This window comes from Phalacrocorax carbo, chromosome 1 (genome assembly GCF_963921805.1).
Source record: "Phalacrocorax carbo chromosome 1, bPhaCar2.1, whole genome shotgun sequence".
Lineage (NCBI taxonomy): Eukaryota > Metazoa > Chordata > Aves > Suliformes > Phalacrocoracidae > Phalacrocorax > Phalacrocorax carbo.
The window spans coordinates 215,713,832-215,740,562 of record NC_087513.1 but is presented as its reverse complement, the minus strand read 5'-3'; the positions used below and the strand labels follow the sequence as shown (position 1 = coordinate 215,740,562).

The window sequence follows — 26,731 nt, the reverse complement described above, 5'->3', positions numbered from 1 at the left end:
CCAACCTCTTCTAAATTGGCCAGTTCTAAAGAAAATCATGTAACCTGTTCAATTATATGAAGTGGCACTTCTCTAGCCCTGGGAATGAATTAATAAGGCTAATAGCTGGAAAGGTTTGGCTCATAAATTGCTGCACTTGGAGCTTGGTATCTTTCAGGAGTCTCTCCGCAGTTACACCACAGTGAAACTGCAAATGCAGTGTAAAAATAAATTGCATTGCACTCAGGAAGGGAATTAGCCTGCTGGATTTGAAGTGCCATCAGATGGAAACCCAGATTTCTCCTTGTATTGGCTGTTTTCTCACCAGTCGTTCTCATCCCGTTGGAGGGAAGCGCTGTCGCTTTTCTGCAGTAAAGCCTTCACCGCGTCCGTACTCGGACCGAACTCTTCACGTGTTACCTTCTCCATTCCTTCCGCTGTGTGACATGGGGTTGTATTTCTGAGGACTTGGCTACTCCCTATCTGTGCTTACCTACCCCTCACTCTGCCCACCCACCGCCTTGGGGGTTGGGGTTGGCCACCTGCGAGTATTGCCTGCTCCACGACGTACCTTGGACTTGCGGCGTTATGTCCTTGCAGCATCTCCCCAAAACAGGGCCTGGCTATGGGGCCATGCTGGGGGGTTGGGTGTTTTTCCCCTTCTTGCCTCCCCCTTGCTCCCTGGCTTGTGGATAAGAAGAAGACAGGCATGGAGGAGTTGGGCAGGCTTTAGGCAAGAGCGATCGCTGGATGGGGACTCTGGTTGCGGCTGGCTTGGCTCTTTGCTCGCTCCATTTTATCACCTCGATACCAATCAACCCTGTCTTCTCCCCAACCTGCCACTCTCCCATCCCCTTTCCCTGCCATTTAGCATCTCCCCTGCAAACCGAGGGTCTGGTTGTGGCCCTAACATGATGTATGCTGTCTCTGTGTTGTTGTCCCAGTATTTTTTAGTCTGTTCCCACCCCGTGTCCGTCTGGTCTGCTTTGATGCCAGCCTCCCAGAACAAGACCTACCTGCTCTCTCTCTGGCCTTTTTGCACGCTGCTGTCCTAAACGTGGCTGATCACAACAGAGTCCAAGGGGGTAGGAGAGGTGCTATTTTCTATTAAACAAGGTTTCTGGAGACCCAAAGGCTACTGATCACAGCAGAGAGTATTTTTGTAGGGTGTTGGAGTTGCGTTGTGATTAAATGTTGGTGGCTCTTCTAAGAGGGTATTTCAAAGCACCCCTGAAAAATGGGGCTGCCCTCTCCTAGCTTGTTCAATCAGAGCAATGCACCCCTGTGAGAGGAGTCATTGGCCCCTCGTGCATATTTAACCACCCTGGGTCTGACTGCAGCCACCATGCGAGATGGGGAGCAGAGAGCAGTGGTCATTCCTCTTGGCGGGAGGAGAAAAGCCCTTGGTTCCTGCACCCCTTTGAGGCTGGTCTGTCTGTGCCTCAGAATAGCCCGTGCCTCCATGGGGACGTCTGGGACCTATGGGCAAGAGATCATCATGACTTTTGGCCATGCAACCCAGCCTCGATGCTGAAAAACCTGATGCTGTGGGCAAAGAAAAGACTTGTTGTTGTAGCAATATGTTTTGGTCCTGGTTATAGTTTAAGGAGGGTCTTATCCTGTGAGATCCGCTTGCAACCACATTGACCTTGGCGGAGTCTGCCTGCATGGGACACTGAGGGCAAAATGGTGGTCTTCCAGGTCAGAGTGGCTCAGCTTAGATGATGATAGAAGAAAAGTATTTTTTAATTTTAATTTTTTAATATACTTTAATGCCTTGTATACTTTAATGCTTCCTTTGTGTTGCTTTTGTCCATGGGTCTGTGAGTTGTGTTGTTGCCCTCCCGCCCCATCTTTTCTCTGTGGCAGAGAATCCACCTCCATCCATACCCCAGTCAAAGCCTGATGGTGCAGTGTCACCCACTGGGAGTTGGGAAGGGGTTGGAAACACCGTTAAGTCGACACCAGCTAGACTTTCCTGGAAAATTTGCAGAACTTCTTTTGTGGCTGTTGCTTTGTCAGGCTGATGCTGTGGACCCAGGCTGGATATGTGTGGGGCTCCTCAAATCCTCTGCTCCTGGGGTTGGGTAGGGGGTTAGAAATTTGAGAGGGCGGTTGTCACCTGTTCAAAAAAAAACCCAAAACAATTCACCTTCTCTTGTGTGGGTGAGCCACTAGATGGTGCCAGAAGATCAGAAACCCTATAAGCCACCCTATATCCCAGCTGTTTCTCCATCAAATAGCTGTATATCATCCCTGGCTCCAGCAGGGAGAATGGGATTTACTTCCTCTGTGGTCAGGAGGCAGGTTGAATCGGTGGGGTGTGGGCCATGAAAGCCTGGCCTAAACAGCATCCCTTTGCAATGAGTCCTTGGGTACAGCTGCTTTCTCTGAGCCCACCAAGGCCTGTTTTCCCCTATTGCAACAGAAGTCCACTCTTCACTCCTAACGCCAACAGCTCAGCTGAGGGTCTGCTACAGGGGTGCTCTTAGGCTGAATCATTAAGGTTGGAAAAGACCTCTATGATCATCAAGCCCAACTGTCAGCCCAACACCCCCAGGCTTCCTAAACCATGCCCTGAAGTGCTATGTCTACATGTCTTTTAAATACCTCCAGGAAAAAGAGCTTTAAAAGCAAAATCCCCCTTGAAATTGCTGCCATTGCTTATTACTAGGATCAGTATTTTTCTTTACATGCATTCAGTAAGGCGAATAAAAGTCTGGCTAATTTTAAGTTGAGCCAAGTTCTCATCAGCCTCATATTGTTCATGTGGTGGAAACTTGGTGAACACTGAGTTTCATCAAGGCTTAAAAAGTGGAGGGTTTGATTAGAAACATTTAAGTAAACACCTGGCATTTGTGGAGGGAAGTGCACTGGGAGAAATGAAATTTAAGGGCATCGTATGTGACAGCTACCTGCATTTGGGTCTGCTTGTACAGTACTGGAGAGCAGCTCATGTCGGTGTCTTTGTGTGTCAGGTTTGAGGCCTTAAATTGGCTTTGAGCTCTTTTCTTCCATGAGCACGAGCACGTCACTCAGTGAGGAAAAGGTTATGGTTTCTCTACTTGGCTTGGTCTCTTGTTCCGTTGGAAAGAATCTCTCTTTAAGAGTCAAAATAGCCCTACCTCCTTTGGACAGCCGGATACCCAATGTGAGAGGTGTGTTTGGGGCATCTGCAGTCCTTGGTGACATTAGTGGAATTAGAATGCTCAAGGTGGTTGAAGATGACCTGCTTGTGTGTCTCTACCCCTCTGAGATAACATGCTCATCTCTGAACATCCTCCCTACCATGTGGGGTTGCGTAGGTGCAAGGGAGTAAAGGCATGAGGGTCTCTGGGACTTGGTCTCCACATTGTTGGTGGCCACTTGCATTGAGGATGCTCCCGTGGTCGGGTAGACCAGCCCCTGATATTCTCCTCTTGTCTTGCAGGTGGCGCCTAGGAAGCATCAGGACCTACAACCCAGAGCAGATCATGCTCAGCGCTGCTGTCCGCCGGTCCAGCCGGGACGTCAAGATCATGAAGGAGAAGCTCATCTTCTCAGGTATGGGTGGGGCTGGTCAGTCAGAGCCCTTTGCTCCACCCCTCAGCTGTCACCCTGCTCTCTGCTGATGGAGGAGGTAGTCTTGGTACGGATGTCCTCTCCTGCTGGTGGGACACAGTGAATGGAGGGACCTTGCTGCACTGAACCACTTGTGGGATATGGTTATGGCTCATCCATCCCAAACTGGTGCAGGTCTGAGCACTGATTTGCTCAAAAATCCTGCATTTAACTTCCCAAGGGACACCACGCAGCTCTCTTTTACTGTCCCACATCATCTCCGCTCTCAATTGTCAATAGCGTGTCAAAAGCTATAATTAAAATAATGGCATAGGTCAACACAAATAGCAGTGACGAGTTTGGGGTAGACTTGGAATTCAGTCCTTGTGCTCCTCCCAGCCCTTATTTGTGGTGGAACGTGCTGGCGATGTGTCCATCTCACCCCACCTCTAAGAAAGATCTCAAAAATGCATACAAAGAGGGAAACATTTAGCTTTAAAAGATTAAAGTTGGTGCGTGATGCTGGAAAACTCACAATTGAATGTGAATATAATCTCCCCTTGAGCTTTGTTATGGTTTTTCTTTCTTTGTATTTAGGCGCTAGAGACCTCCAGCAGGGAATCAGGGTTTATTGTACTGGGCAAAACGACAACTCTTGCTTCAAAAAGCTTATTGTATGAAATGCAGGCCTGACTCTGCCCCCCAAGAGACGGTGAAAATCAGGTGTAAATCCAGGGAACCCAGAGAGGGATTTGGACACAGCAGAATTAAGCCTCCCCAACATGCTCTAGACATAAAATATCCTTAGAGGTAGAGGATATGTATTATAGTTTTGTGCCTCTGAAACATTCTTGCTTAGAGTGGGTGTTTACAGTTAAAACACTGGTGGTTGCACATTTTTCCCAGAGAAACCGGTGACTATAGGGGTCTCCCCTTTTCCAGATTGGCCATTTGGGTAGAGATTAAATTCAGGTATTTTGCACCCTTTTCCCACAGGTGACTAATCAGCCTGTGACAGCATCATGTGTATGGGGGGGGATGGAGGGGGGTCCAGTTTTGCCTCTGGTGGTAGGATTGACAGGGTCTGAAATTTAGAGGTGAGCTCCTATTTGGAGGCAGATCCTGTTCAGAACTGGTTTTAAATGGATGCGGTGTTACTAAACCTGGGGTGAAATCCCTGTAGGACCAGATCAGATGGCTCCCACGGGGTGGAATTGTACAGCTGTTCACTGCCTCAGTTTCCCCATCTATGGGGGCCTCCTGGGACTTGCACCCCTGTGACGATCCCCCCCCCCCCCACCCCTTCTCTATCCTCCCCAGAGATCAACAATGGTGTGGAGACCACGGACGAGCTCTCTCTCTGCTCTGAGAACGGCTACGCCAACGAGATGGTCACCCCCACGGATCATCGGGACACCAAGCTGCGGATGAACTGAGGGGCTCCAACCCAACCCCGGCACGTGGCCACCCCCACGTTTGCTCCGGCAGCGAGAGCCGTGCTCTCCTGCTTGCTGCGGGATGGGAACCTTTGAGGAACTGCTGGTCGGGCAGAGACCCCTTCCCATACCCCATCGCTAGCTGCTCCACCTCCCTGGTTGTGAGGTTGGGCGACTTATTTTTGTAAATATGTAGAAAATCTGAATATTTTTTTTTTAGTGTAACTTTTTCCAGGGCATGAGTGGAAATACCGTGTTCATTAAATCCTTGACATTATGGCTGAAATTATTTGAATGTTGATGTGACAGCCTAGAGTCCCCTTGGGGTGTTCTGGGAAAAACACATTGGACATGTCTCCCCTTTCTCCCCCTTGCCCTGCTCCCCTCTTCCTCTTGGTGCAGCGACTGCGTAGCTGAATGTTGTGATGCTCTCGTGAAGTGTTGTTTTTGTTATGGTTTGTTGTGGGTTTTTTTTCTGTTGTCCCCCCTTTTCCCCCTTTCCTGGGCAATGAAGTTTTAGTTCTAATGCAACAGGAGGATCTTTGGAGAGAAGCTTTGCTAGGAGAGGAGGTGGCACTGCTCTTCCCTGCTGAAGGTCAGAGCCAGGGAAGGGGTTGCACTGGCTCAGTCACTTGGGTACCTTCTCCCTGTCCCGTCCTCCTTCCCCAAAGCCTGGATGCTCACAGGGGAATGGCCTTCTTGAAATGTCCTGACTCAGTCTTGAAGGCAAATCGTGAGCGTTGGCTGTAGATTCGCCTCTGCCAGCAGCAATGCTTTCTTTTTTTATTTCCCCTTCCCTCTTTTCTTTCTTTCTATCTTCTCCCTGAGTTGGGCTCTGTCGGGAGCCTGGATGGCTTGCAAAAAGCAATGCTGTGGGCACCGTCACTGCTCAGATTTGGCTAAAGTGCCTGCCGCTCTAAGTGGCATTTGCAGATGCTCCTTGCTTCCCTGTCCTTGCACCCACATAGGAAGAAGTGGTGGTGCAGTGTGAGCTTCCCCCAGATGCCCATGGAGGGTTGAAGGAGTTGTAAATAGTTTGGAAGGTGAAGTAGCCCTGGAGTATAACTTATTCCTGCAAGGAGACCTTCCCTCCTTGCTTTAAAAGCAGAATGTTTAAAGCTGCATGTTCATGTCCTCCAAAGGAGTGACGGTCTTGCAGCAGATGCTGACAGGCTCGTGAAGGCAAGAGCTCTCATCAGCGTGTTTCCAATGCAAAAGGCTTTAAACCAAAATCCTAGACCAGAGATTAAAAGAAATAATAAAAAAAAAAAAAGCTCAGAAACCAAGTAGGTGATAGTAGAATTTTACCCCCTCCCTGAAATGGCTCACAGCCAGCCCAAGGGCGGTCTCAGCCCTCTGCTCTGGACCTTCAAGGCCTCATGGAGAGGAGCCTGTTTTTGGGTCACTTTGCTGTTCACACGGAGCCAGTTCCCAAGGCAGCTGAAGCCAGCCGGAAGGCTGCCGGAGCTGTGAATGGGTCTTGGCTCAGTCCCCGTGGCCTTCTGATGTTGGGTTGCTCCCTTCCTTGCTGGATCTTGGTCGACGCAACGTGAGAAACCCCATTGAGTGCAGGCTTCTTTTGAAGCTTGGTGTGCGCTGCCTTGAAAGCGATGGGGCCATCAAAGTTGTTTACCGTGGAGGGAATGGGAGCTGAGGCTGAGCCTTTGGGCAATGGCCAAGCTGGGCTGTCCAGCCCGTGAGTTGGCTGGGAGAAGTCGTCTTGCAGAGGAGAAGGTGGTCTGGGGGATGGTGATGTGCATCATATTCGACACCCAAAGCAGGCTTGAAAAGGACAGAAATAAGCCACGATAAAACCAGCCTCGAGCAGTTTGTTCTTGTTTGGGCAGCACTGGACGGCTCTATCACTTTTAAGCTGTACTCCAGTAGCGTTTTGAAACCCCAGAGTGTTGGTCTTGGTGTGTAAGAATTGAGGACAGAAGCGGCCAACTTACCTATGTAAAAGAAAAATAACCCTATTGATAATGAAAATACGAATTGTGATGCTTTAAGAAGTACCTCATAAGCAGTGCAAATCAAGACTTTAATTCCTTTGCATAAACCCGGGTTTTTTTATGAATGTAAGTGGAATAAGACCCTGGTCCATGCTCCCTCTTACCTTCCCCGCATACTGTCCTTCTATACGGTACTTTCTCAAGTCTGTGAAACACGGTGTGTTTTTTCTTCAGAACTGCAAGATTTTGGTGGATTTCAAGGCTTTTGAGAACAAAGTTGCTTCTCCTTTTAATGTGGTGCTGTATTGAAACATTCCTGGTGGATTGTCATTGCCAAGTGAGAGATGGTGTTAAATCTCAGCATCTGTTGATAATCACCTGCATGTTCTGTTTTTATCCTCGGAGATGACTTTACTGAAAGGTCAAGTGCTTAAAAGCTTGGAAGTGTTAAAAGCAATCTAATGAAGAGTTGTTTTCAAAATTCACTTTTTTCTTTTTTTTTTTATGACAAGACCCAAACTTTATGCATAATGCACTGACTGTTACCATTATTGTCCTGAATACTTGCTACCGTCCTTTTTTTTTTTTAAGAATTGATACTTTTTTGATGAGAATAGAGCTAGACCAAAATAAACTCTGCAATGCTCTGTGAAATAAACTGTCGGTATACCCCTGCCATCCTGTAACGTTGTTTTGTGTTCTGGGATCACTTGCCAAAGGGAGATGCCTTGATCTTCTCCCTGTGTTTCCGCTTTTTTGTGCTTCATGAGGGAACTAAAGGTCTGACCAGGAGGAGTTTTGGAGATCTGTCCTCCTTGAGGTCGGTACAGTTGTGGGGCTTCTCCTCTTGATGACACCCAGCTGAGTGGTGCAGCTGGCACACCTGAGGGACGAGATGCCATCCAGAGGGACGTGGACAAGCTCAAGAAGCGGGCCCGTGTCAGGCTCACAGTCAACAAGGTCAAGTGCAAGGTCCTGCCCCTGGGCCGGGGCCACCCCGGTACCCACACAGGCTGGGGGATGGGGGATGGAGGGCAGCCCTGCCGAGAAGGGCTTGGGGGTGCTGGGGGTGAAAAGCTGGACACGAGCCGGCAACGTGCGCTCGCAGCCCAGACCCCCACCCGTGCCCGGGGCTGCATCCCCAGCAGCGCGGGCAGCGGGGCGAGGGAGGGGGTGCTGCCCCCCTGCCCCGCTCTGTGAGACCCCCCTGCAGCGCCGCCTCCAGCTCGGGGCTCCTCAGCACGGGACAGACACGGGGCTGTGGGAGCGGGGCCAGAGGGGGCACAGAAATGCTCCGAGGGCTGGAGCCCCTCTGCTGCGAGGCTGGGCTGGGAGAGCTGGGGTTGTTCAGCCTGGGGAAGAGAAGGCTGCGGGGAGACCTTATTGCGGCCCCCCAGGGCTTAAAGGGGGGCTGTAGGAAGGGTGGGGGCGACCTCTTTAGCAAGGCCTGCTGTGACAGGCCAAGGGGGGATGGTTTTAAACTAAAGGAGGGGAGATTTAGACTAAATAGAAGGAAGAAATGTTTTACGCTGCGGGTGGTGAGACACTGGCCCAGGCTGCCCCGAGAGGTGGTCGATGCCCCATCCCTGGACACATCCCAGGTGAGGCTGGACGGGCTCTGAGCAACCTGATGGAGCTGAAGATCCCCATTTGAGGCAGGGAGTGGGACAAGGTGTTCTCAAAGGTCCCAAACTGTTCTGTGATTTTGTGTTTCTCTCCCATGCAGGTTTTAGAAGACAGTAGCTGAAAAACAGTCATGTGGAGAGGGAGGTGACTTTGCAGACCTGAGTCTTGAACAGTAATTGTAGAATAATTTTTCAGCGTTTGTGGCCACATGGGGACAATGATGCACCTGTAGAACTGATCAGGCAGCAGTTATAAACCAAACAAACGGGAAGTAATTTATTTTTAACACGCATTATGCATGTCATTGCCCCAGGGTTCTGTGAAGGCCAAAAACTGTAAGCTCAAAGAGGAATAAATGTCTCATATGCCCATTAGCACGTATTAAACACAGAAGCCTGGATGCAAGATCCAGCTTGGGAAGCCACTGAGCAGTTCTTTGATAAATGTGTGTATTAAGGGAAAGCCTTGCTTGGTGCTTGCTCCAATTTTTATTCTTTACCCCAGGAGCTGCTCCCAGTTGCAGACAGAGGGTGCTTTGGGTGAGAAGGGGATCTTGTGTGGGTCAGTGTGGGATTGTTCTTTGTTAAGCAGCTGTAACCTCCAGCCCCTGAATGGCTGCATTTAACTGATAGTTGAAAGGGATTAAAGCAAATATAACACTATCTCTCTGGTTGGTGATGGGTAGTCAGTACTGTGTCATGAATCTGACTGGCTCTGGGAATACCATTTAAGTATTCAATACAAAATTGCCCTAGGGGAAGGAGTAGAGCTCCTGATACCTACAATATTGAATAATCCCTAACTGGGGGCTATCGTTGCTGTACCCTAGGGAAAGATATTGAAAAGTTGAAAGGAGAGAAGTGAGAGTCATGTAGGCTGTGCCTGTTTATTTGAATAAAAGAGCTGAGGATTGGTTGCTGGCTCTAAGCCCAAATGGCTTGGGGCAGCCAACATTGTGCTGTTTAACTCTTTTTCTTCCTCTCTAAAGTTGTCCGTATTTATAAGAGCTTAGTGGCACAGCTGGGATGGTTCTTGTGGTATCTGGGAACCACCCCAGCCCTTTAAATTTGCCGGTAAAGTTGTAGTCCTGGGGTGTGGGAGGTGATGCTGATGTGACCATGCCCTAGGCCTACACAGTTACCTGCTGTAAGAAGAGTCTGTTTTATCTCTGCTAAAGCCTTACAGAATCATAGAATGCCCTGAGCTGGAAGGGAGCCACAAGGATCATCAAGTCTAACTCCTTAATGCAGTGGCTAGAACCTTTCAAAGTTCAAACTCAGTGTGAGAAGTCTACCCATGATGTGAGCAGCAGCAGTGGTGTGAGGCTGAAGGCTGGTTCCCCTTCTTCTGGACCTCTGGTGGAAGGAGCCTCCTCTTGGCTGAAGCGCCTGACTAGGTTTCAAGCTCAATGTGAGTATGGACCATATGTGAAATAGGAAACCAAGTTAGGGGCTGGTTTTTTTCCCCTCTTAAGCCTCTTCGTGTTCTCCTTCTCTTCCTTCTGGACCCTGTTTCTGTTCTAGTTACTTCTCAGCCCTTACTGATCTACCTGGATCTCCTGCTTCGGCCTCTTCTCCTGGAGGCTGGTGGCTGAGGGTGAAAAGGGGGTGTCCTGACTCTCTCCATAGCAAGGTGGAGCCATGGGTGGTGGTGCCAGGAGTGCACAGAGAGCTGTCCTGGACCAGCTGCATTTCCTTCTCTCGGGCATGTGGTGGGGAGGTACAGACCTAGTGACCATCTCCCTCAAGATGTCTCACCATGGCCTCCGTTACCTGATTTATCCAGAAGTCTCTTCTACCTTTACTCTTGTATTTCCATTCTTTTTTCCTTACTTTCTCTTCAGCTTAGCTGCAACATTCTGCTTTCTATTCTTTTCTCCTCCTGACATGCGTACTCTGCTGTTCCTTCAGTAAGCTTTGGTCCTACGTTCACAGAGAACTTTCCCCAGCAGATGCCTGGAGTTCCTGGTCCCATATACTTGTATTTTCCTTTTGCATCTTCTTAATGTTTGTGGCTTTGTGCCTAATGGCTTCTACGGGCCATGTGCCAGGGGCTGAGTGTTTTTAATGTGAAGAAGGGCTACCAAGGTGATCAGGGGCTGGAGCATCTCCCTTGTGAGGAAAGGCTGAGAGACCTGGGCTTGTTCAGCCTGGAGAAGAGAAGGCTGAGGGGGGTCTCATCAATGCTTATAAATATCTGAAGGGTGGGTGTCAGGGGGATGGGGCCGGGCTCTTTTCAGTGGTGCCCAACGCCAGGCCAAGGGGCCACGGGCACAAGCTGGAACACGGGAAGTTCCCCCTGAACATGAGGAGAAACCCCTTTGCTGTGCGGGTGCCAGAGCAGGGGCACAGGCTGCCCAGAGAGGCTGTGGGGTCCCTTCCCTGGAGACATTCACCCCCCGCCTGGACGCGGCCCTGTGCCCCTGCTCTGGGGGTGCCTGCTCCAGCAGGGGGTGGGACGGGGTGAGCTCCAGGGGTCCCTTCCAACCCCTACCAGTCTGGGATTCTGTGAAGGGATTTTAGAGCCCTAATCCACTATAAGAACACTGCTTCTAGTGTTTATATCTACCCTGGGAGAAGACCCAGGGCACTGGGAGCAAAGGAGAGGTTGAGCTCTTGCCCGTGCATAAGGCATCCTTCCTCCCGTGCTCTCCAGCAGACACAACCTTTCAAGCACCCCCATGTCCTGCAGCTCTGTGGGGTATTTAATGACTTCTGTTTCTTGCAAAAAGGCCCCAAGCATGGGCTGTGGCACAGCCTTTGCACCGTGACAGCTGCTTTGGGGGCACAGCGACATGACACAGGAAGATCCAGGGCCAAGGGCAGTCTGGCTGTAAAATTCTGCTCAATAGGTGGCTTCGCATGGACACAGGGGCAGCTGCACCCTGCAAAGCCTTCTCACTGTGGTCACTCTGTGTGTTCACAACTCTTAGTGGCTGGTTCCCCCCACCCCTGGGGCTGCGCACACTGCTTGAAGCTGGGGTTTGGTTTTGAACAAGTTGGTAGCCCCATGCTTTATGGCTGCAAGGAGACGACAGCTTTGCAACCTTGCTGGAGAGTTTCCAACACTCTGGAGACCTTTTTGCTGTGCCCCACAGGGCAGGATCAGGCTGTGCTGCCATTTGTCCTGTCGACCCGCTCCTGGTCATCTCTAGCTCCATTCGTGTGCAGACACGGTTGCAGCCTGGCAGCATCAACTCTATCAGGGTGGAAGGTCCTAAAAGCAAATCCCCCAACCCTCCCAGCCCACTGCACAGGCTGGGAAACCACAGTCCCTTCCAGGTTGCCAGTGATTCATATGCAAATGCTGGGAGCAAGCAGGATGCCAGCTTGCGCCCTGCATCCCAGCGATGGGAGAGGCGCAGAAAGGAGCCAGCCAGCAAATGTGGCAGTGGTGCCCCACAGAAAGGCGGTTTCACTGAGATGACAACGTGCAAGGGCTGGTTATTATTAATATTTCTCTTCTGCCTAGTGTGAAATAGTACAAGTTGTTCATGGCGATGCCGGGCAATGGAGAGAGGGCTGGCTGCATCAAATTAGGGAGTTTGATAATCTTCAGCGCAGGGGTTACTTCGTGGCGCTTCCCCAGGGCTGCTTTGATCCCTGCTATGAGCACTTAAAAATTCAGCCAGCAACTGGGATCAAGTTGGAGGGGAGGGTGCAGAAAGCCACACGGGGCAAACCTCCCCTTCTGTCCTCATTATCCTCAAGGACCTAATTACCTAATTATCACACATTAATGAGGGCGACTGCAGCTCCTCCCTGACCCACTCCATTCCTGCTCCAGGCACCTTTTTTGCTCACAGAGCCGTATTTTATTTATCAGCTTTAGTGTGGTTTCCAGTGAGCCAGAGACTATCAAATGAATCGTTCCACCTGGACCCCAATTTGCTCTCCAGATGGCTTGGCCCTCTTAAGCTGCCCTGGCGTGATATATTTTCCCTGAGCTGTGATGGGTTTTCCCTGGGCCCTGGCTCCTCCCTGGCTGGCTGTTATTGACAGCTGCATGGCTAATGCCCTGTAGCTCTCCTGCATGTCATTCAGGAGAAACAAAAGCAGATTTCTCTCCCCCCCCTCTCTGGCAGTGAGGATAAAGGGGATGCTTTTGTGCTTCCCCAAGCATTGCTGGAGAAGGGCTGAGCGTGCTTCGCAGAGGGGACCTGTCTCCGTGCAGAGCCCTGACGTGGATGGGAGCTCTCTGAGAGGGAAGTTGAGTCTTCACTAGGTCCCACCTGGAGAACACAACCTGTGGGCCAGGTAACATTGGACTTCTTGAATTAGTAGCTGGGGAGGCTTGATTTAAAAAAAACCTAGCATTTTCTGCTGTGTGGTACTTGGATGGAGAGGGTGACCTGGGCAGGAGCGTGCATGGGTGAGGGCAACAGGGCAAACCCACTCCCTTTGGCGTCGGCATCATTTGTTTAATGGGTAGACAGGAGGGATGTGAGCTGGGGGAAGGCATTTGGATTAACTGGGGGTGTGTGTCTCTTTGTAAGGAGGTCAGCCCGAGCTGTTTCTTCCCAGCACTGAGCCATGCAGAGCTGTGTGTGACCCTGATGGCTCGGAAACCTGTGCAGATCCGGAGAGATGTGGGGATATAGATGTGTTTGCCTTGGCTGGAGCCGCGTGTGTCAGCAAAACGTGGAGTCCGCCGTGCTCTTTGCAAAGGCTTCTCTAGGGAGCTGCCTTTGTTGTAGCTTCTTTAAATCACTTCAAACTGAATAACAGCGGTTCCTTCCTGTACGCAGCCCTGAGCACCTCTCAGTGGCATTCGGAGTGTTCAGAGCCTTCACCCACTCCCACGGGATTTCTGAGATATTTAGTTAGGGCTTGTCATGCTGCTGTCATGTTCTTTAGGTCTCTGCAGCTCCCCTCGTGGCACAGACAGAGGTGTTTTCCCCATTGCTGGGCGATTCTGGAGGCACAAAGGATCCGGTGACAATTTCTTGGGGTGGTGGGGCGAGGATCCTCAGGACTGGATCTGGTTGTCCTACACACAGCTACCCTGGTGCAGGTGCAGCCAGGAGGCATCCTCTGGAGCGCAGGAGAATCTGAGCATCTCTGGGGTCTGTGGTCAGACACGATGCCTGTCCGGGAGGTGCAGGTGTAGGAAAAGAGACGAAGGACTTTCTAGTCCTAAGACAGGAATTTTGACACATGAGAAATTCAATACAATTGTCCTCAAGGTGTGTGCTACCTGCCTTCCTGCAGGGGATTGTGTGGACACCATAAAGCCACCGATGGCTGGTAACTTGCCACCCCAGTGGGGACTTGTGCTCCTGCCAGAGGCTCACGGTGAGACGTTCCAGATCTGCTCTTAGGGTGCCCCTAAGAGAAGAACCTGAGCCACCCCTAAATGGGCTCTTTGCTGTTACAGAGCCTCAGAAAAGCAATCTAAAACCTGCATGGCCATGGTAGAAGCTGTGATCAGGGGTGCTCTGCTGATGGCCCTTACTGGCAGCCCCACTCAAGGAGCGGTACTGACTCTGCCATGCTTCTAAAACACAGGGGTGGCATTGCTGTGCCCCTTTTATTTAACGTCCAGCTGGTGAGAGCAGTCGGTAAAGTGCTGGGAGGTTCAGTCCTGTGCTCACTCTTCCCCCCAGCATCTGGGTCTGTGCAACAGTGACAGGCCAGGGCAGGTTTTTTGGGGAGAAGCGGGGGAAATGGCAAATCTGTCAGTGGGTCTAGGACGGTGGAGGCAGAGGGTGAGGGATCTCTGATTCTCTCACTGTTGTCAGAGATAGTTGATTCTTGTTGCTATTCCAATGCCACGATGCTCCCGTGCTTTTCAGACCCCTCCTCTGCAGGCAGAGCGGGTTTACTCTTTATAGGTGATCTGGCTGCCTCCCCTCTACTTGAGCAGGGATCACCCCTTTGGATCTGCAGTTATTTGCAGCCTCCTGGCTGAGCACGAGGGTGCTTGGGATGGGTCCTGCTGCTCACGCTGTCAGTGTGAATGGTGAACTGTTAGAGTGCGAAGGAGAGAAGACTGCTGTGCTTCATTGCAATCACTCTATGAAGTCCTTTATGAAAGGCTGGAGGTATTTAAAAGAAGGGTAGACGTGGTGCTTGAGGATAGGGTTTAGTGGTGGACTTGGCAGTGATGGGTTAGCGGTTGGACTCGATGATCTTAAGGGTCTTTTCCAACCTTTTCTATGATTCTATGTTTCTAAAATCATCTGGAGAACAAATCTAGCAGAAAGGTATGTCAGATATAGACATCTCCCCTGCTTTGGGGCAGGTTGTGTCATAGCTACCTTTGGCAAATCTCAGACTCACATCCTTATCTCTGCTTTTTTTTTTTCCCTGGAATCAGACATCTGGGGAAACAAGGTGGATAGAAAAAGTCACAACGCTGCATTGCTCCAGGCTGGGCTGTACCGTGGAGCGCTTACATTTGGCAGGATGAGGAAAGCAGTTCGTAAGAGCTGCAAGATGTCAGAAAGAAAGGAAAGGGTGTCGAGGTGTTAGCACAGCATAGGCTGGGCCAGGCACCTGCCTTAGAAGAAACACCGCCTAAAGGCAGAAGTTTATCTACTGAGAGGGGGTTGGACTGGAAATATCCCAGTGCGCTGTGGTTTGGAGGAAGTGTGGGTTACTGAGGAGGAGCCGTGTGCGCGGGGGAAGGGGCAGAGCCTGGCTGGAAGCTGCACTTCCTCATGGCACTGAGGAAGATGCAGAAACCGTGATGGTGTGGGACGCTACAGTCAGGTGTCTGAATAGTGTACTGTTCTCTTGTCTCCTTCACTGCTTCCCTATCAGGATGCATCGGATGATGAAGGAAGAATCCAGCTTCAGGGCAAGCAGCCTGGAAAACGTGGCACGGGACCCAAGCAAAGAAAAGCTGCACATGAAGCTCTGCAGTGGGTCCTGCCACGCTGAGCAAATCCTTCAGACACTGAACTCCTACCGGCAGAGCGGCATCTTCACAGACGTGGTGCTATTAATTGATGGACAAGAGTTCCCCTGTCACCGTGCCACTTTGTCAGCCAACAGCACGTATTTCCGGGCCATGTTTGGTGGCAATCTTAAGGAAGGTCACCAGGATATCATTAATATCCAGAAGATTTCTGCTTCCACCATGTCTCTCCTTCTTGACTATATGTATGGGGGGAACATCATCATTCAGGAGGACAATGTTGAAGGCATCTTGGAACTGTCTGACTTGCTGCAGATCTCCAAGCTCAGAGATGCTTGCGTCACCTTCCTTGAAGACCAGCTTCACCCATGCAATTGTTTGGGCATCATGAAGTTTGCAGATTCGTTCTCCATCGCGTCCCTGACAGAAAAGAGCAAGAGGTTCATGCTGGAGTGTTTTGTGGAGGTGTCGTGTCATGAAGAGTTCCTAGAGATGGGTGTGAAGGAGCTGGTTGAATATCTGTCCGATGAGCAGCTGGTGGTCCCCAAGGAGGAAGTGGTCTTTGAAGCAGTCATGCGCTGGGTACGGCATGACGTACCTGCCAGGAAGGGAGCCTTGAAGGAGCTCCTTGAGCACGTGCGGCTGCCCCTGCTCGACCCCACCTACTTCCTGGAGAAGGTGGAAATGGATGAACTCATCCAGGACTCAAAGGAGTGCATTCCTCTACTGCATGAGGCCCGCAAGTACTACATCCTCGGGAACGAGGTCAGCTCTTTGCGATCAAGGCCCAGAAGGTAAAACCCAGCACCTTCTTCCCTAGACCTACATGGCCTAAGTTGATGGATCTTAAAGTTTTGGTGTTCTTGGGTAGTTTTTTCTCTTCCCCCCACAATTGCTCCACTTTTGGCATCCCTGTTTCCAAAATGGAGATGTTGGAAATATTTGCCTGGCTTAAAGGATTCCTGTGAGATTTATACTAATGCATGTACCACTGTTTTGGGGGGGGGAAGAAGACTACGGGCAGGAGTGGGTGTTTGTAGCTCTTTATTTCTATCTGCTTTTGCCAATGGATACAGCACTGGGCTGAGACCTGTTTTCCATTCCCAGCTCTGCCACTGGTCTCCTCTCATTTCACCTCTTTTGGTCTCTCTCTCGCCTCCTCCAAGCTGTCTGTTAGCAGGAAGGCCTGGACCAGCCTCGGTCCTCCTGGCCATCAGCGTGGTGCCTAGCTCAAGGGCATTGCCGCAGGGTCAGGAATTAATGTCCAGTGAAAGAAAGCAGCTACTGTCCAGGCGGCTACCTCAGCATCCCCCTTTTTCTTTTCTTTCTTTTCTTTCCGTTGATTTATTGATGAACAGCAAGAAGATAAAGATATGCTGGCCCAGGCAGCTGCCAGTGTAAAGTGGAGGAGGCAAAGAAAAAGTGATTTCTAGGGTTGGGTGTGTGTGGAAATCTGCACCTTTTTGTCACTGTGAAATTTGGATTTGGCCAGCCACGATTTCAGGCTCTGCTGTTTCTTTGTGGTGCCACAGGTCCCTTAAGGTGTGCTTGGTAAGAGTGCTGATGGACACCTCTGCTCCAGGGTGGGTTGCCATATGAGATAGAGTTGGTTTGCAAGGCTCCCTATCCTTTTCCAGGGGACACCCATGACCATGGGGCTGCAGGGCCAGGTCCTTGCGCTCTCCTGCTCTTCAGCCCAAGAGGTGCAGGTTTCTTTGCCGCTCAGTGGGGCATCCTGGGCAGAAGGACAGAGGTTGCCCAAGTGCATCTCAGAAGTCCCTGCCTGGCATTTAGGGCATGTTTCTGTCAGGTGGAAGAGGGGGTTTGGCACATCTTCTCTGTGCTGAGTACCACAACAGGCTGTTATATCCAGAACTGCTCAACAACAGGGTCCGTGGTGACCTCCTCAAGGATGCAAACTGCTAAAATTCACTGGGGGTAAATCCCACCCCCCAGCATCTACATTTTACCTCCCTCCTTTTACAGCTTTGGACTTGAGTTGTCTCAGCCTGCAGAAACCATGGCAGATCTGGGGCTTGGACAAAGTCTTTCAAATCCTCTTTCACCTTTTTCTCCCCTCACGCAGAGCTGTTCCTCTCTTGCCACCTACTAGCTGGCAGGATTTTCCTTCCCCTGCTGCCTGCCTCGTCTGCTTGCTGCTGTTAGGGCTGGAGAGAGAAAGAGATTTCCTGGAAACACCTCTCTCTCCAGGCAGAGAGCTTGTTTCAGGCGGGCTGCCAGGAACAGCTTTCCACGCTCGTGGCTGTGCCTTGAGGATTAGCCTTGATTGGGCTGGAAGGGGGAGGGTGAGTGGCAGGAGGCAATCTCACGAAGGACTTTTAAAGGTCATTCCCATTTTTTTCCCTATGCAGTTTGGACCCCTTCCCACCCAGTCTGGGAGGTACCTTTGATTTGAATGCGCAGACAAAAGGGAAGGTGCAGGGGTGAAATGATTTGCCCAGAAAAATCAGTAGCTGATGCAGGAGGGGACCTGCTCTATCCATTGGACTGTGCTGCCAATGCCCTAGATAGGATGGGAGGGATGACGGAAAGGAGTAGCCTGGCCTGGGGACTTACCCATGCCTTTCATGGTCCAGGTTCATGGAACTGGCAGAAGTCATCATCGTCATTGGGGGCTGTGATAAGAAAGGCCTTCTGAAGCTGCCCTTCACAGACCTCTACCACCCGAAGAGCAGGCAGTGGACAGCCCTCTCCAGCGTGCCTGGCTACACCAAGTCAGAGTTTGCTGCCTGCACACTGAAGAATGATGTGTACATATCAGGTGAGATACCCTGGACCAGATGGTCCCTTCCTCGTTGCAAAGAACAGCATGATCTGTGCTTGGACAGCCACTCCTTGGGTCTAATCACGAGGGCTCATCCACATGCATTCCAGCTTTGGAGCAAAGTCACTTCTTGGTGAAGTTTATCCTTAGGTAGTCTGGATTTTGCTGTCCCAAGGAACAATTTCACATTTGAGGGGGAGGATGGCAGCATTAACAAACTTTTCCCTCCTGTTGGGCATCTGTCCAAAGTGTTCAGCTGTGGAATGAGGTGGTTTTGTTGCCTGCTGTCAGACAGGGTTTCCTAAAACATCGGAGCCTCCTGCCTGTCCCTCACTTAAAATATAATGCTTATCAGATTAGTTCTATATAACGGATGGAGCAGTGTAACAAGTGCCTTGAATTGCAGAGGGTATCTCCCTTGGGAAGCTGAGTCTACATGGCCATAACCCAATAACCGTGTGCTGGCGTAAGTCGTTCCATTACATGGAGGAACTACGCAATATTGTGGTGTAGTGAGGTGATGGGGCTGTCCTTGGGATCACACCAGCCCTCCATCCCTCTGTTTTTCAGGAGGACACATCAGCAGCAATGATGTTTGGGTGCTGAGCTCCCAGCTGAACGTCTGGATCAAGGTTGCTTGTCTGCAGAAAGGCCGATGGAGGCACAAAATGGCAACACTTCAGGGCAAGGTAAGCAATGGCCCAGATTTTGGAAGAAGCCACGTGAAGAACTGCCCCCCACTTCTCCTGCTGCCCAGTGCAATGAGAAACTGTCAGTGTGTGTTTGTCTTCTGGGTCATTTAGAGATGGTTTTGCTGGGTGAAAAACTATGACATAACCAAGATGTCATTGTTTCTGTTGGGTGTGTGTTGTGACCTGAAGCAGCCACAAATGAAGTTGTAGCAATAAGGTCTACCATGGGATGGTGCAAGACTTCTGCAGGTAGCTGTGATAAGTCTTGGGGTGAAAGCTATACAGTGTGGGGTGTTTCATAGAATCATAGAATGGTTTGGGTTGGAAGGGACTTTTAAAGGTCATCTAGTCCAACCCCAGTGTTTTACTGTGGCTTAATGTCTGTCTTTCTGGCCAAGTCCTAGCCTCCCCTCATGTATGACGTGACAGCATAGCCTGTAAGGTGAGTCCAGGAGTTTCTAATCTGTTCGCTTTGATCCTTTTGTGGCAGATCTACGCTGTGGGTGGCTTTGATGGTTTTTACCGCCTCTCCAGTGTGGAGTGCTACGACACCTTCTCCAACAGCTGGTCAACTTTGGCCCCGCTGCCTCAAGCCGTGAGCTCGGCAGCTGTGGTCTCCTGCCTGAACAAGCTCTACGTGCTGGGTGGTGCTGTGGATGACACCGCTAACACTGACAAGGTATCGCTGGGGCATCAAGAATGGGCAGAGACCTAAAAAAGAAGGTTTCCATGGAATGTGAAAGGAAATGAGGTTGTCCTTATGCTACGAGGGTGCCTTTTTTTTTTTTTTTTTGAAGAGTAGTGAAGGCTCCCTTATAGTAAGTCATACATTTAAATGGAAGCCAATGAGATTTAGGGACCAGAGAGGGAAGGTGTCAGGAGTTGGCAGCATATTAGGCATGGTTTCAGTAGAGCCTGTTCTGCTCTGGAGCCTGGTCAGCCCTGAGCACAGGAATAAACCTCTGGCACTGTGGGCATCCGCTTCAGATAAGTAGCTGCCCGGTCGTAACTGCCCGGAGGAGACGGCTGCAAGCCAGAGATGATGCTTCTGGTCTCCTGAGCTGCAGGAAGAGTCATCAGGGCTTCTCAGCTCCATCTCTGAACACTTAAGCATGCACTGTCTGGATAGATAGCCACCCTGGGGGCTTGTAGTTTGTCTGGGAGACTTGAATGTAAAAGGGAATGCTAGAACCCCTCATCTCTTTGTTCACTGCACTGCTCTGGGTGTTGAAGCTCCTGTCCATGTTTCTGTCCCCAGGCGCTTATAATTGCTAGTGAATAGCAGCTTCATCCAAGCAGAGAGATGTGGTAAACTCTTGTTCCCATAGCTGCATTTCTCCTCCCAGGTCCAGTGTTATGATCCAGAGGACAACAAGTGGACCCTGTTGTCTCCCACCCCTTTTTACCAGAGATGCATCAGTGCCGTCTGCTTGGACAACATCATTTACGTTGTAGGTGGGCTTCTCAGTAAAATCTTCAGCTACGATCCAAAAAAAGACAGCTGGCAAGAAGTGGCCACCCTCCCTGGGCCTCTGGTAAGGAAGAAGTTTAGGAAAGAAGCTCTGATCCTGCCCTATCTCTAGAATAGGAGCCAACTCTGCTTTGCCGAGATTGAAGGCAATCAAAATACGTCGTGGGTTTGGCTCTAAGCATTATGAACATGACCTCTGCAGAGCAACTCAACCATATATACTCGCCATCAGTGTCCATACTGCTTAGAGGATGCCTCTCCCACAGCAAACCCAAGATTTTTGCTGAGGCTGGGTCTACACTAGCTATTAATGACAGAGGAGTGGATCTGTAGAGCGAAACTCTTGGTGTTGAGGACCTGTCCTCCACACTATGTGAGGGTTATACTGGCTCTAGTCTGGTCTGTGGACATAGACCGGTGGTTGTTCTGTATCTTAGTTTAGAGTCATCATGCTTTTGCACTCCAAAGCCATGCTGCAACATGAGCTGTGGCACAGTGAAGAGGAAAGGTGGGATGATGGGACACATCTCGTCCCGATGCGAATTAAAATGCTCGCATCAGTGCATCTTTATAAGTGTCTTTCACAGGGAGGTTCTGTCTGGGTCTCAAGTCTCTTGGTGTGCTTGTGAGTCTGGGGGACTGCCAGAAACAGCAACGGTCCCGTTACTGGGTTGAGGTGTTTCAAGCCCTGCATTGCAGCCGGGCGAGGGGGGAGATTGTCCCGCTCTGCCCCGCGCTGGGGCAGCCTCACCCCGAGTGCTGTGGGCAGCGTTGGGCGCCGCAGGACATGGAGGGTATAAAGCTACTGGAGAGTGTCCAGAGGAGGCCACGGAGCTGGGGAAGGGTTTAGAGGGGAAACCGTACGAGGAGCGGCTGGAGTCCCTGGGTTTGTTCAGCTGGAGCAGAGGAGGCCGAGGGCAGCCTCATGGCGCTCTGCAGCTCCCTCCCGAGGGCAGGAGGAGGGGCAGGGCTGGTCTCTGCTCTCTGGTGACCAACGCCAGGGCCCGAGGGAATGGCAGGGAGATGTGCCAGGGGAGGGTGAGGCTGGGCATTAGGAGAAGGTCCTTCCCCCAGAGGGTGGTGGAGCCCTGGAACAGGCTCCCCAGGGAGGCATCACGGCACCAGCCTGGCGATATTCCAGAAGCACTTGGACAAGGCCCTCAGAGCCACGGTGTGAATTTGGGGTGTCCTGTGCAAGGACGGGAGCTGGGCTCGATGGTCCTTGTGGGTCCCTCCCAGCTCAGGACATTCTGTGATTCTTAGTGCCTAAACTCTTACTGAAACAGCAAGGCTGCAGCACCCCAAGAGCCAGACATCACTTATCTTCCCTACTTTCACTCCCTTCTGCTGGGCAGGTGAGAGCTGAGCCATTGCAATGACTCACCCCCCTTGCTCAGCCCCGAACCTAAAGCTGGGGGCTTGTTCCTTAGCTCTTGGGCTTTCCTTCTGCTTTCCAGGAGAGTTGTGGCCTGACGGTTTGTGGAGGGAAGATTTACATTCTGGGTGGCCGAGATGAGAATGGAGAAGGCACGGACAAAGCGTTCACTTTCGACCCAGTGACAGGGAGCGTGGAGCAGCAGCCGCCGCTGCAGCGCTGTACCAGTTATCACGGCTGCGTGACCATCCTGCAGCGCATGAACAGATGACCACAGGGCTCCAACTGCGTCCACCTCCCACCCAGAGCCTCCCCTTGAGACAGTGGATACCCAGCATGTGAACAGACATCTCACCTTTGTGTGGGGAAGGGCGATAAAAGCCACTGATGAAGACGTGCCCCAGCCAGCCCCTGAGCAGCCTCTGTGTTGTTTTTCCTGGCCTCATGATGCCAATGGCTTTGACGCTGATGTAGGTCAGAGGATGAAAGGGTGCTGGGCTGTGCAAAGCTGCATCTCAGACATCGCCACAGTAGGATTCAAGTATCCTTACAGCCTCTGGAGCTATTGAATTTGACATTTACTTAGGTTTTCCTGGCTGTAGATTAATGTTTTCTGTTATGTCGGCAACAGAGGCTTGCTGTCCTAAAAGGACATGTATTTGCTGCTTTCTGGTGCCCAAGACTGTTGCAGTAACAATTACAGTTACAGGATCCAAATCTTTAGCTAAAGCTGTCCCATATTTGTGCATTTAGCTCTGTAGAATCCTGTGTCAAACCACGGTGGTGACCTAAATGGCCATTAATGCCCATGAACAGCTAGTCTCATTACAGTGCAGAGCTGAGACTGAGACTTCAAAGCTGATATCCCAGGAAAATTTCTCCACTAAATCCCCCAAAGCCTGATTAAATACTCCAAGCTCTGACTCCATTCTGCATATACCGTTATGAGAGTCTGTTCCCCTAAAGCGCAGAGTCCTGGCTCTTTTCGTGCACGTTTTGTGGTTGGACTGCTGTCTCACTGTGTCTTTGTCGTTCAGAGGACAAGTGGATTGTGCAGCCAAGAGTTCCTCCTTCAGAGAGCGGAGGTAGGGGAATAGTAACGTGTAGGAATTAAGCATGAAGACCCGAAGCATGGTAGCCACAGAATCACATCTAGCACATCTTGGCTCTGGATTATGCTAGCAAGTATTAAAATAAACTCAATATTTAACAGATTTTATACGGAGTCCCTGGGAGCCTGAATGCGCAGCTCATTTGGAGGGCAAGTGTTTGATTACGCTGACTGTGTTCCTCCAAGCCGGTTGGTCTCAGGTCTAGGAATGATCCTGAGCACGTTTGATTTGGTAGCGTTGCCACAGCTTTTGGTGCCAGTGTCTCTAGTTTCATGTCGTTCAGTTAGGGACTTAGATGCTGCCAAATGTAGAGTGGGGTCTCCTAAAAACTCCCCTTACTTGTACATTGCAGAGTGCACCCCTCTACAGCAGGCTGCTGGCTGGCTGCTGTTTTCTCTGCACCTTCCTTTCCTCACCTCAATGATGGCTTCTTCCTGAAGTAGAGGAAATTACTCATCCACCACCCCAGATACTCCCCTTTTTAGGGCTTTTTCATCATCTTAAACCTCTTGTGGTTGCCTGCTTCCCCCACACAGCTGGTTTTTATCCAGTTCTCTTTAGTACGTCTGTGAACTCTGAGTTCACCTCTTTGTGATGACATCAGGCTTACCTGTAAAACATGGCAAAAAAACCCAAAGCCCTGCTGAAGAGCCAAGATTGGCTGTAACTGGGGCACTCTGATCTCTTCTCTTTAGGAAATGCGTGCTCTTCCATCGCCCAAGCGGTGAGCAAGATGTTTCATTGCATGAATCATACCCGATGCTCCTCGTAGTCACGTCTGGAAGGTCTCAGGGCTTATCACAGCCATTTTGTTCATCAAGGTGTGCTATTCAGATGTTCTCAGCCTCAAAAGTCATCTTAAACCCCGTGCATGTGGGTTGGCCGTTTTAATCTGATCATAAGTGGTACAGTGTGTCTTTTAAGCATAAAGGAGATGCAATGCTGGTATAGGTTATTCCCATGAGGATAGAAAAGGAAAGTCATGCTGGTAAAAGGCAATTTTATTCACAATCAAATTGCATTCACAGTTGGGTCTCTCAGGAATGAAGATTTCAGGAGAAACTGGCACCTTTCCTTCACTTCAAGTGGCACAAAAGAAAGCCTAAGCGCATCAACCCATGCCGTGATAGCCGTCAGGGCCAGAGAGACCTTTATCCTCTTATAGCCTGATTTCCTGAGGACCACAAATCATGGCCCATCTTTCCTCCCCAGTTTTGCTTCTCTTACTATTCTTCTGTGCCTTAAGCAATTCACCGCTTTGGTATGCGCACCCCTTCAAAGTGAACCCAGTACCTCCACCTCACCCCATGATCCATATGTCCAATATGGTCTGCTCTTTGGAAAACACTGCTGGTGTTCCGAGAGAACAAGGGCACCCAGAGCTTGCAAGGGCATGCTTTGGGCAACCGAGGATGGTGAGCATCACGAGGAATCAGGCCTTATGAAAGGCGTGGTCCTTGTGCTATATTTCTGCCTTGGCTAATAGGGCTAATAGAATAGGGCTGTAAGCACAGACGTAGCTTGCTTGGCTGCTGGCAGACCTTTGTGCTGCTCTTCTTGAAAAGGGCAGAGCAGTGATTTGGACACAGCAACAGCCTTGACAATAAAGAGGAAGTTTTCCAGTTGCACTTACAACTCTTACCACAGTCTTTCCTGATTTTCCTAATGCTTCCTGGGAGTCTCTTGCGGTACTGCACACCTTATTCCTGTAGAAATAAGCACACTCAAAAGGGCAGAAGGTGTTCTCATCAGGTTTCCCATGTGCTTTTGACACGTGTGGTATGTTGCAATAGGTGGTGGAAGTTATGGCATAGGTACTAAAACATTTGCCTCTTGGTCCTGACATTCATTGTTCCACTGAAATGTGTTTATATTTCGTAACGGCCATGGGCACGCAGGGGAGGGTTGGAGAAAGAATTTAACTTGGGGTTTTTTAGATATAAATATTCACCCTGACTCCGAAGTGCTTTTGCTGCAGGAATTTCATTTGTGCATGTTCCTTCACGGCATTCCAAAAATACATTGTTGGTGGAGCTTCAGAGGAGCTTCGGGTGCACCATCCTTGGGGTGTCCCAGCCTCTCTCTGGGATACCGGAATCCTGAGTCTAAGCAAGCAGGAAGTCAAAGGTATTGCTTTTTGCCTGCAGGGAATTATATCTTTAACTGTTATATGGGGTCATGGCCAAGTCAGTGTAGAGAAGGTGCCTGGATCATTCAAGCTCAGCTGAAGGATGGAGAAACCTACTCATATTTTGGCACGATGGAAAGAATATTTCCAGAGAAAATGAAAAAGTATTTGCTTGGCTGATTCTTGCTCCTCTTTGCTGTGGCAGAAGAACAGAAAACATGAAATTGGCTGCGACTACAAACTTCTTCAGTTTCTGAGAAGGCTTTTCTCAGACCACAAGTAAAGCACCTCCTTGCTGTGTTTACAGTAATACAGAGACTTGCTGTGGGGCTTTGTATAGCAAAAGATGTAGAAGAAAGTAGCGATCACCTGCAAAGCATGTGTGGTAGTTTCAGCTTTATGTATTTAAGCTTTTAAAAACAAAATAAATCACTTTTTTTTTTTTTTCCACTCCAAAACAGTGACTGTTAATCACATCCAAGCAGTACTTAAACCATCCCTTCCCCCCACCCCCACCCCATCCTTTTGGTTTTCCTGCTGCCTGTCTCAGCAGTTGTGTTATTTTGGGTATGCTTGTATTTTGGATGGGAGCCAGAGGGAAGAAAAAGCTTTTTGTGAAAAAATCGCATGGATGGTGTAGACAGCAAGGCCTTCAGGGACTCATAACGTTTGTCCATGACACACAAAGTAGAATTATTAGAAATAACCTGGAAGACAGGGCTGCTGTGGAAAGCAAGCTGGACTCCTCGGTAGCCTTTCCTTCCTAGTAAAAAAAAAGTAAAATGCCTTTTTCATGAAGGCAAATGAGATGTGATGCAACTGGGCGAGAAACAAATGCTGCCCAGAGCTAGAGAAGGGTCCTGTGGAGCAGCATTGAGAGAGATTCGGTGTCTGTAGTGGAGAAGCAGCTGGAACGGTTTCCAGTGTGACACTGTTAGCAGCGACGTGACTCCGGGCTGTGTGAGCAGAGGGATGACGCGGGGATGCACTGGGTCCTTGCTATTGTAGCAGTGGAGAAGGGACTGTGGGAGCAGATCCCCTTGGCTGAGCATGTGAAAATCCTAAGGAGCAGAGCAGAGCCATCAAAATTATTCAGGGGTGGGATAAGGATTACAGAGTGCTCAGTTGGTGATATTTAGCAGAAAGAAAGCACAGACGCTTTTGATACAAAGTCTTGATGACCAAAGTGCCTGCAGGGACACTGCTGGGTCCGTCGGTTCCCCAGCAAGCAAAACCCACCGGTGGCAAGATCAAGCCATGTAAATCTAAATGAAGATTTATATACCTGAGCTGAGGTTCATAAGCTTCAGCTTTCACCCATAAGTGCATCAGTTGTACTCGTCAAAGACAGAAACTGGAGCCTCCTCCAAGGTCACTAGGGAAAAGGGGCCCCTCTAAAGAGTGAGTCAAACCCCTCACCTTAGATGTGTCTCTTGGAGCAAGATGAGTAGCCTGCTGGAGCTGCCTCTCACTCTTGGTGGACTTGAGAGAGACATTCATGACTACTTTGAAGTAGCTACCTAACTTTTAGGTGGAAAAGGCTTCCTTTAGGAGGAAGCTTCTCTCCTACCCTGCAAGTTCTTTACACCAAGACTAGATGTATTTTTGAAAGATATATTTTAGTTCTACCCAAATCATCGTGCTCTCAGGAACTGTGATAAATGGAGGAGTAATTACAGCACTTGTCTCAGAAAGTTTGAGCCTGCTGTTGCATGGAGCGAAACCATCTGCCTCCAGCTCTGGCCTACTGCGGCATCATGGAGAGGTCACTAGC

At 50.1% G+C, this 26,731-nt stretch overlaps 2 protein-coding genes across 3 annotated transcripts in view; both read left to right on the top strand.

Annotated features, from left to right (window-relative positions):
* GDPD5 (glycerophosphodiester phosphodiesterase domain containing 5) overlaps positions 1-7,583 on the top strand; it is a 177,293-nt gene extending 169,710 nt beyond the window's left edge. For both annotated transcript variants that reach the window (XM_064441542.1, XM_064441543.1), the window contains exons 15-16: positions 3,410-3,522; positions 4,840-7,583. In XM_064441542.1, the coding sequence (XP_064297612.1) occupies positions 3,410-3,522; positions 4,840-4,955 (229 nt within the window). In that variant the 3' untranslated portion in view covers positions 4,956-7,583. The remainder of the gene's footprint in view (positions 1-3,409; positions 3,523-4,839) is intronic.
* A 5,040-nt stretch (positions 7,584-12,623) lies between these two features.
* Positions 12,624-25,455, top strand: KLHL35 (kelch like family member 35). Its single transcript, XM_064441541.1, has 7 exons — positions 12,624-12,789; positions 15,298-16,188; positions 17,992-18,176; positions 18,750-18,868; positions 19,362-19,550; positions 20,218-20,406; positions 21,800-25,455. Exons 2-7 carry the CDS (start codon positions 15,299-15,301, stop codon positions 21,986-21,988), a joined length of 1,761 nt encoding a protein of 586 aa, XP_064297611.1. The 5' UTR covers positions 12,624-12,789; position 15,298; the 3' UTR covers positions 21,989-25,455.
* The last annotated feature ends 1,276 nt before the right edge of the window (positions 25,456-26,731 follow it).